Below are 9,838 nucleotides of genomic sequence, written 5' to 3' on the forward strand. Positions count from 1 at the left end.
AGCCGCTGCAAGGCACGCGAGCCGGCGGGGTGGCTCGGGGGACGTCGGGACCTGATGGCTAATTGTGGGGCAGCCCTAACGAGGGTCGGACTCCCGTCGAACACAGCCCTTTGGGCGCATCCTTGAGTCAAGGGCTCTGCCACGTCCCTGGTCCAGGGCCCGTCTGCAAACCCTTGATGGTGCAGGGTGAGCCCAGCACCCCGTGCTCAGCACCGCACCCAATGCCCCAGCCCAGGGCTTAGCGAGACATCGGTGTGAGCCCCGCTGTTCCCCATCACCCCCCCCCGATTCCTCACCCCAGATGATACCCCAGCAGTGCCAGGCTTTGCTGGTGAGGGACGTGTGCTCCGCCATCCTGACACGCACTAGATTGCGATGCCGCAGCCCAGGGCATGCCCAGGATTGGGCTTAATTGGCAGATCCGGAGATCGGCTAGATCCGGCCTGGGAGATTCTCCCATGGGCCAGAAGTAGCCCCCAAAACAATGCCAGCCTCCTCGTGCAGCCACGACATCACCCCAGAGAGGGTCCAGAGGGGCTCAACCCCTCCTCGGTGCTGAGGGGGGTCCCGCTGCCCAGGGCTGGGGCGGGGGGGGAGGCAGGGGGAGCACGGGGACCCACACGGAGGGGTAAAGGCCAGCTCCAGAACTGCATTAATTCAGTTTGGTTCAGACACGCTTCACCACCAGCCGCTCCATCCCCTTTCCAAGAAGCCCAGATGCTCTGCGAGCCCCAGCCGAGGGTCTCCCCCAGGACCAGCCCTCCTGGGGGCGGGGGGGGGGGGAGGGTCAGGACCCACAACCGCCCGCTCCATCCCTGCGGACAGGGACCTGCCACTGCACTTTGGGGACCGGTGATTGGGGCTGGAGGGGTTTAGCAAGGCACGGAGCGGAGAGGATGGGGAAATGGTGTTGCCACAGAAACCGCTGAACAGCAAAGCGCTGATTTTTTTTTTTTTTGTCAAGGCTGGTAAAAATGCAGGGGAGAAGGGCAGCTGCGAAGCCCCGCGCCGCAGGCGAGCCGGGGGGCTGTGGTGCCGGGGGGGGGGGCTTGAACCCTGGGCAAGCCAGGATTGCAAAGCAAAATGTGGATGCTCAGGTATCTGCGTGCTGGATTCTGCACCTACGGGACAGACGTGTCCCCTGGGGGGGGGTCAGGGCAGGCCATGGGGAAGGGACGGGGTCTGGTGGCACCCGGTGGTGGCTGTCCCCCTCACCGCCGTGGCATGGGGGACCTGGCCGGGGAGGAGCACGCCACGGGGTTGTTTAAAGCATTGCAGGCTGTAGGCTGAAAATAACACCTCCCTCACATCGAGAATTTAGCATCTCGTGCAGGGCAAGGCAGGGACAGGCAGGACGAGGCACCAGCCTCCGCTGCGGCTGAGGGAACTGGGGCTGTTTAGCCTGGAGAAAAGGAGGCTGAGGGGAGACCTCATCGCTCTCTACAACTCCCTGAAAGGAGGTTGTAGCGAGGTGGGGTCGGTCTCTTCTCCCAAGTAACAAGCGATAGGACGAGAGGAAACGGCCTCAGGTTGCGCCAGGGGAGGTTTAGATTGGACGTGAGGAAAAATGTCTTTACTGAAAGAGTGGTTAAACATTGGAACAGGCTGCCCAGGGAAGTGGTGGAGTCCCCATCCCTGGAGGTATTTAAAAGACGAGTAGATGAGGCGCTTAGGGACATGGTTTAGTGGGCATGGGGGTGTTGGGTTGACGGTTGGACTCGATGATCTTAGAGGTCTTTTCCAACCTCAATGATTCTCTGATTCTATGATTCTATGAAGCTTCGGAGCATCTAAAACCTGGAGCCCCGGGGGGTGCAAAGCAACCCCCTAGCAGGGCCCGTACGGGCCTCGCCATCATTGCAAGCTCAGGAACAGCCCCAGGCGGAGCTGGGGCACCTGCTCCCGAGGGCTCGGCTCAGCCCAGGGCCGTGACAGAGCCCCAGAGCTCCTGAGGGCTCTTGTCTGAGCCTCCCTGCCCGCAGAGGCTGTGCAGGCAAAAGAAGGGCAGGGGAGGGAACCAGCATTAGCATTTGCTGTTTGAAGCCATGGCTACGCCTCTCGAGCACTGATGAAAAATCAGAATTGAAGTGCCCACTTCCCCTAAAGTTCAAGAGAGAGCTCCCGGGCTGAGTGCTGGCAAGACAGGCAGCTGCCGGGTTTCTTGCCTGCACTTATTCCTCGCCAGGCTGGGGGATGCGGAGGGGAGGAGGGGACGGTCACCTTGGGAGGAGAGAGAGGAAAGCCCCGAGGACACGGCACCTATGGGGCTGACGGCTGGGGAGGGGACGGTGGGATCTCCCGGGGGGGCTCAGCCAGACCCTGAATGCCGTCAGCGATCCCAGTTTGGGGACTGGAAATGTGGGAACTGTGTTTTTGTAACACACACACACACACACACGTGTTTGTGCCCTCCCCGTGAAGCGGGTCAGAGGCTCAGCCTTGGGAACTGTCCCCAAGAGCCATCCAGAGCCCGTTTCAACCCCGGGAAACAGCTGGATGCCAGAGAGCCCCTCGCTCTCCTCTGCCCCAGTGTCAACCGCCCACCGTGCCGCAGGGGGCCGGATCCTGTATCCCCATCCAGAGACCAGAGCATCCTTCAGGGCCAGGAGCTGCCCTGGCCCCAGGTGGGTGGGAAAACCCTCCCTGGGCGGGGGACCCTTGCATGGATGGTGGGGGAGCCTCCGGCAGCGCCCAGCTCTCCGTTTTGCCTTCCCTGCTCCCTTTCTGCCTCTGGGATTTCTCAGGGGACCTGAGGGGGGGGGGGGGGGTGGGTGCACGGGGTGACATCTCCCCTGGGGACATGTCCCCTGTGGGACAGACGGACACATAGGGACGCCAGGAGCTCCATCACAAAGTGTTTGGGGCCAGGCTCCCTCCGGTATTGCTCAGACACCTTTGCTGAACTGGACTGCACAAAAATACCGGTCCAAACCCCCCGCCTCGGGCTTGTCCCACCCAAGCATGCCCCGTTGCACCCCGGGGACAGCACGTGAGCCCTGGTCCTGCACGCTGCTGGCACGGTGCTGCCCGTCCCGTGCTCCCCGCGCGCTGCTCGCCGCCGCACAAGGTCACGCTGATGTTTTATTCATCCCCCACAATCCACTATATGCCTTAATTGCAGCCACACGCACTTTGCAAGTGTAAATAATTGCCTCGGAGGCTTATTAATGACTTTGGCGTGCTGATGAGCACCGAAGCCCGAAGTGCACTCTCAGGGGTGTCTGACCCTTCCCTTGGCTGCTGGGACCCCCAGAAACTGGTGGGCTAGCACCCAAATCTGGGTGCAAATTGCCTTGAGCTCTGCCTGGGGAAAAATTCACACCTCAGCCCGGGGATTAAAAAATTAACGATCTGTTAATCCAACAGCTCCACCGTCCTCCTCGTCGGCTCACGCAGGCGCGGGAGCGGCACCCTCATCCCCCGTCCATGGTCACCCATGGTCACCGTGACCTTACCTGCGTCCCCATCACGTCTCGCTGCCTCCGAACGGAGCCGCTGGGAGAGGCTGGTGGCGGCGAGGGACGGGCTCGGTGCCACGAGGCTCCGTCCCGCACCTCTTGTAGCCAAAGGTGCATTTCCCGGCCAGTCCCCGATGCCCTTTCCCTGGAAAACCCTCCCAGCTGTCGGTGGAGGTGCTGCCCTGCCATGGGCCAGCCTTCAGCATCCAGACCCAGCCGGGGAGCCGCTCCGGCCTGAATTAAAGGTCTTTAATCACCAGGCAGGTGATGGATGGGCATCAAGCCACCGTTACCTCCCAAGCTGGGGGCTGGTGGATTCAAGACGTGCTGGAGCTGGCTGGGGGGCTCTTGGTGGACCACGAGGCTCAAGCTGGGGGGTGCAAACCAAGGCACAGGTCCCAACCCCGCTTCAGAAAGCAGTCTGTGCCGCAGAGACAGTTCACACCTTTATTGCTCTAGCTGGAGGGTTTTTCCCACTCCTCTCCCCCTCATCCCTTCTTCTTTCCCAGGGACACAGTTCCCTTGAGCCAAGTCCATGTGTCACAGATCCCTCCGGCATCCAGCCACCCTGCAACCACCCTGTCTCCCTCCGTGTCCTCCCACTCTGTGCACTTAGGTGAAGAAGGTGTTTGGGGGTAAAACCTGGCCCCCTTCCCACCCCCGGCCCCCAGGACAGTGGCACAGCCCCACATCCACAGGGCAACGTCCCTCCTGCCCCCCAAATCATCCAAGTCCAGCTTTCCCCCAGGGAAGGGCAAGCTGCCCAGGTCAGACCAGGCTCCCTTTCCAGGGATGTGTCCGTTCTCAGTGGACTCCCAGCGCACCCCAAGCAAAGAGCAGGTATTTACAGGGAGGAACCGCTCGAATTCACCAGGGTCTTCCCGAGCAAACCCGCCTGTTGCCGTAGCCCGGCTCCCCGGGATGTTCGAGGGAGCCCGGTGCAAGGAAACAGGGAGCCGGGATGCAGGGACCGGCGCCGTCCCGTCACCCTCCCTCCCTACCCCGGCTGCCCGATGTGGCCGTCACAGCATCCCATCTCACACCGCGTCCCCTCCAGCCCCATCGCCGGGCACCATCAGCAGAACTGCAGGAGAAGCAGAGCCAGGGGTGGGTGGTGAGCCCTCACCCCGCCTCCCAGCACCGTTTCGGGGGTCTCTGCCACCCCCCCGAGGCCGGGGAAGGGTTGGGGCACCCGGAGCCCCCCTTGCTGGGCACAGACCTTCCAGCGATTCCCGCATTCGTTGCACAGCACGAATGTCGTCATGGGCTCGTCGGCGCTGCGCGTCTGCACCTGGAAGGGAGTGGGTGGCCAGGTCAGGGGAGAACCCTCCGGCGTCCCCCGAATCGGGGTCCCCTGGGGACAGGGGGGAGCCCCGGGGGCTTTGCAGGGCTGACCTGGTTGTACGTGCAGTTCTTCTTCTTGCACTTGCCGCACTGGAAGAGGTCGGTGACGGTGCCACCCGTCTTGGCCATCTGGTGCTCCCGGATGGCCTCCTGGGTCATGGCGTTCCTCAGCTCCTTCAGCTCATCGCTGGCCATCTCCTGCCACCGGCATCGGCCCGGCAGGGTCAGCACTGCCGCGGCTCTGCCCGGGGGCTCACAGCCAAGCCGGCACAGGGTGCAAGCCGCCGTGGTCCATCACCCTTCCCATCCTCTCCAGGACCAGGACTGATCCTGCTCTCTGTGCTCGCTGGAGGGCTCAGACCCATCCAGATGAAGAAAATCACCCCGTCCTCAAACCGAAACTGCTGCCTGCAGGGACCTGGCTCCCCGCGGAGGGAGCTGGGCTCCCAGGAGCCCGATTTGGTGACCCCGGTTGAGGAGGAGAAATGGAGACCCTCAAGCCTGATTCCTGCCAGTGTGACATCCCACACCCGGCTCTGCGATGGGCTGGGGGGCTGCAGGGCTCTGGGGGGACCAGGCAGTGCCCCCTGCTTTCTCCCTGTGCCTGATGCTCCCCGTACCCCCAGCCAGCACCAGGGTGGGATGGGAAGATTCCGGGACAAGCCCAGTATGGACACCACCAAGCCAACACCCAGCCAACCCTTGGGCACCAACACAGCCTCCAAGAGCAGAGGCAGGGCAGGGGGGTGTCTCACACACACCCCCCCCCCCCCCAGAGGCAGCATGGACGTGGTCCACAAGAGCCAGCCCCGTGCCCCCCACCCTGCTCCCCACCTCGGCGGTCATGCGAGCGATGAGGCTGGGCAGGATGGCCCCACACAGCACGTTCCTCCGCAGGCTGGGGTTCTTGGGGTCCTTCAGGTTGCTGATCCTGCTCCGCACCCGGTTGCGATACTTCATATCCGTGCTCTTCAGCTCCTGGAAGATATGTGGGGTCCGTCAAGGAATCAAAGGGGCAAGCTGGGGGGATGCCAGCCCCGTGGGCACCCGGCTGCTGCTCTGGGCTCGGTGGTGCTGATTGTCACCGGGGCCAGTGCCCACGTGCATGTGGAGGTGGCCGATCTCAACAGGGCCTTGCTCCCTGGGGGACCACGTGTGAGGGATCTCCCCCTCCTTGGGTTCAGTAGGATGAAGCACGGCTTGGGATGTGGGGAGGAAAACAACTTTGCATTTCCCTGCTGTGACACCCAAAGGCTGTCAGGGCACAGGGACCGTCACCAAGCCCTGTGCTGGGACCTGAGTTCATGGTGCAGAGGACTCAGCCTGTTCTCCTCCTCCCAGGCTGGCCAAAAAGCTGCCGGCTGCCTGCACGGATGCAGGCAGACAGGCTGAGGTGGCAGCTTCGGGGTCCTGTGAGGCCGCAGGCACACGCGGGCAGAGAGTTTGGGATGCACCAAAAATCGTACCCAGGAGGGGAAACCACCTTGGGGCTGGTCTCAGTCTCGGGGGGGCTGCCAGGAGACCCCCAAACCTTGAGTTGGGTGTGAATGGAGGTGGCTCCATCCCTGCCAGCGTGGCACAGCCTGGGCACTGCGATGGACCGGAGTCGGCAAGAGACACCGGCACCCGCAGCAGGCTCAAAGAAGAGGCCTTGGCTGGGTTTGGGTTTTATTTCCCCAGGGACGAAGGCAGGTCCCTGAGCAGAGGGGTTTGGGGGGGGACGCACAGACCCTCGGACTAAGGCAGGTGCCCAGGGGATGCTCTGCTCAGCATCAGCATCAGCCTCTAACCAGGGTCTGGGCTCCCTCTGCAGGCAACGGGGACAGCAGAGCCCATCACCTGCTGTCCTTGTCCCCGCCACCCTCTGTCCTTGTCCCCGCCACCCTCTGTCCTTGTCCCCGCTGTCGGTCCTGAGCCCACGTGTGTGTGTCCCAGCAGACGGAGCCTGGGGACCCCCAGTCCCCCCCAAAGGATATGGTCTTCGATCTCCGATGCCATCTTCTCACAGTTGACACCGAACTCCTTGTAGTCGTCTGAAGGGCAGAGAGGCCGAGGGGTGACTTTCGGGCGTGAAACCAGCCGGGTCTCACCGTGCACCGAGAAACCCCGGAAAAAAAAAATCTCACTTCTCCCACTCAACTTGTCCCACGCACCCCATCTCTAAAAAACTATTTTTACCCATCTTGAACCTTACAAAGACCCCATCCCCACATCCAACCCCTTATGGGAGACCCTACCAATCTCCTTTTCTTTCATTTTGGGGCTAAACACTGAGCTATAGCTGCAGTTTATTTGCAAGTCCAGAGTGAGTTTGCTTGTCGCAGGGCTGTGGGTGCCCCAGGACGCAGAGCCTGGCTTGTTATTGTAGGGTTGCTTCTCTTAGGGCTAGCCCATAGGAGAAACAGCCCAGTTTGGGCCAGTAGTTTAGGGAGATGATGGGTTACCTGCTGCCCCTTTGAATAACCCACTGGGGAGGGCTCGGCCGGGGCAATGCTGTGACCCCCCCCACGGCTCAACGCAGGCTTGGATGCTTCTTTCCTCCCTGTTTTGCCACGTGCGATGAAACCGGGGCTTAAAGCTGCCTGCTTGCCAAGGGCAGCCAGCTCCTGCACCCGCCCCCCGCAGCTCCAGCGTCCCCCAGGTCCAGCACCCCCCCCGGCTCCAGCACCCCCCAGACCCACTCACCGTCCATGCGGAGGGCGGCCGTCAGCATCTCGATGCACTTGTCCCGCACCGAGTCCCCCGTGAGATAGCAGGGGGCCAGGAGGCAGGGGCTGGGTGAGAAGGGGGGGCTGGTGGGGGTCCGCGGCGTCTCCGGTTTGGCCTTGCTGCTGTTGGCTCTGCAGGGGCACACGGGAGGACAGGCAGGTGCCGGGGTCCTGGCACAGCCCCAGGGGACCTGCCGGGGGTCCCGTGGCAGTGGAACGGGTCTCTCCTACCTTTCCTCCTTGCTGTCAGTGGAGTTTCTCTGGGAGGCGGTGGAAGCTGGCAAGGGGCTGCTGCCCACAGAGGCTCTCCTGGGGGTGGCATGGGGCGGGGACAGTGGGGATGACACCAGAGACGGGGCAGGCAGGACAGGGGGCAGGGACCGGTGGCAGGACCTCAGGCACCAGCACATCAATTGCAAGCACTTGGAAGCCAACAGGAATCTCCCGGGGGGGGGGGGGGGGAGGATTTGCTCGTCATGGGGAATGTCCCGGTGCCCGTGGCAGGATCAGGGCTCCCAGCCATCTCTACCCCACCCCAGACGTGGGTCCCATGGTCAGAGCATCCCCAAAGGGGATCCCCAAAGCATCCCCAGGCTGCCTGGGGATGCCCCCTCCTTACCTCTCCCCTGACGGTCTCTTCTGCGGGGAGGAAGAGGAGGAGACGGCCGAGGTGGTGGAAGACCTCGAGTCGGCAGAGTCTCTCCTGGCAGGATGAGCCCCATGACAGAAGGCAGCGATAGGGACCAGGCGATGGGTCCAGACCCCCATCCGCAGCCTGGCAAGGGGCTGGGGTCCGACCTCTCCCATCCCCATCCAGCCCAGGCACCCACCTCTCTTTCCTGCTGTCTGGAGGTGACTTCTTCGAGGACGCAGTAGGGCTCCGGCCATCGCTGGACTCTCTTCACCGCAGAATCCCAAAGGAAGGGAGAGATGCTCTCAGTGAGCCTGGCCCCAGCATCCCCCGCTGTGATCTGGTGAGCCGGATCCTGCCTGCCCATCTGCACGCCCCATCCCCAGACAAGTCATCCCCGAGCCCCACCAGCCCCCAGGCTGCCGGCAAAGCCTCCCCCGGGGGCTGGCAGTGGCCGGCAGAGCCTGGCGCGAGGCTCGGTGTGCCCTTTGGCGGGTACCTCTCCGGGACGGAGTCGGCAGGGTGGCCCCGGGGGGTGGAGGCACGAGAGCCGGACTTGCTGGGCTTCCTAGGGACAGAGAGAGCAGGGCAGGGTCAGACGAGCACCGTCCAAAACAGCCCTCGCCCAGGGAATAAATAGCTCTAGAGAAGGGGGAAAACCAAAAAAGCCATTTCTTCCTCCCTTCTCCGAAAGCTGCCCTGGTGCTGCCACAGCTGCAGGCAGCTGCCCTTTGGTTCTCCGGCGGCGCTGCCGGCACCCAGGGACAGGCAGGGACGGAGAAACCAAACAACTGGTAAGGAGCGAGCAGAGGGTGGTCTTGTATCGGCCCCACCGATGCCTTGGCCATGTGGCTGGTGCCCCCTGACAGCGGGGCAGGAGCCCCCACCTCTCCTTGTGCTTCTCCCTGTGCTTCTCAGCCCGGCTCTTGGGGTGCTTCACCCCTTCGTTGGGGCAGCTGGGAAAATCCAGCCCCTTCTCCTTCTTCTCCTTCTCCCCGTCCGTGTCCTTCTCCTTCTTCCCATCCACGTCCTTCTCCTTCTTCGGGGTGGTGGACTCTAGGGGAAGGATTTGGGCGTCACAGGCACGACCCAAACCAGCACAGGGCACCTGGGGAGCTGAATCCCAGGGGGTGGGGTGGGGATGGCTGGGGGAGGATACTCAGCCCTTGGCAGCGGGGGGGGGGGGGGAGCACACACTGATTTACACACTCCATCCCAGAGTGAAAACGAGCCCTTGGAAAATCCATCAAGTCCGTGCATCGCCTGGCAGGACTGGGTTACGGCAGCTGAGGTGCATGCACGTCCCTGCTCGGGACTGATCCCACCCGAACCCCCTGGAGAGCATCAGGGGTTTGGGGTGCCAGGATGGTCCGGGAGGGTTGGGGCTTGCGGGGCGGGGGGGGGGGGTGTGTGTGTCCTGCCTCTCCCCGGCATCGCTCACCCAGCAGCCGCTTCCAGTTCTTGATGAGGATTTTGGCCGAGGCCACCACCTCTTCATCCGAGCAGTGTTTCCGCACCGAGTTGACAGCCACCCCGATCCGCGTGGTCTGGGGACACACGGCAGCGACGTGTCCTTAGGGATGTGCCGGCTGGCACGGGGGGACAGGACGAGCCACCCCATGGGGTATTCCCGCCACCAGCAACTGCTGCCCCCCACCCAGACCCCCCTCACCTGGAGCAGCTGGATGGTCATGGTG

The 9,838-nt window shown here is 63.1% G+C and overlaps 1 protein-coding gene across 2 annotated transcripts; it reads right to left on the reverse strand.

Moving 5' to 3' along the window:
* Positions 1 to 3,891: 3,891 nt before the first annotated feature.
* Positions 3,892 to 9,838, reverse strand: TCEA3 (transcription elongation factor A3; the record flags this gene model as incomplete). Of its 2 annotated transcripts, XM_076357315.1 has the most annotated exon segments (13): positions 3,892 to 4,542; positions 4,678 to 4,749; positions 4,854 to 5,000; positions 5,637 to 5,786; positions 6,774 to 6,835; positions 7,488 to 7,642; positions 7,742 to 7,819; positions 8,130 to 8,213; positions 8,341 to 8,409; positions 8,641 to 8,709; positions 9,029 to 9,197; positions 9,583 to 9,688; positions 9,814 to 9,838. In XM_076357315.1, coding segments are annotated over 13 exon segments (1,195 nt in total), but the record flags the coding sequence as incomplete, so codon positions are not given.

The sequence above is a fragment of the Aptenodytes patagonicus genome, chromosome 21, assembly GCF_965638725.1.
Source record: "Aptenodytes patagonicus chromosome 21, bAptPat1.pri.cur, whole genome shotgun sequence".
Classification (NCBI taxonomy): domain Eukaryota; kingdom Metazoa; phylum Chordata; class Aves; order Sphenisciformes; family Spheniscidae; genus Aptenodytes; species Aptenodytes patagonicus.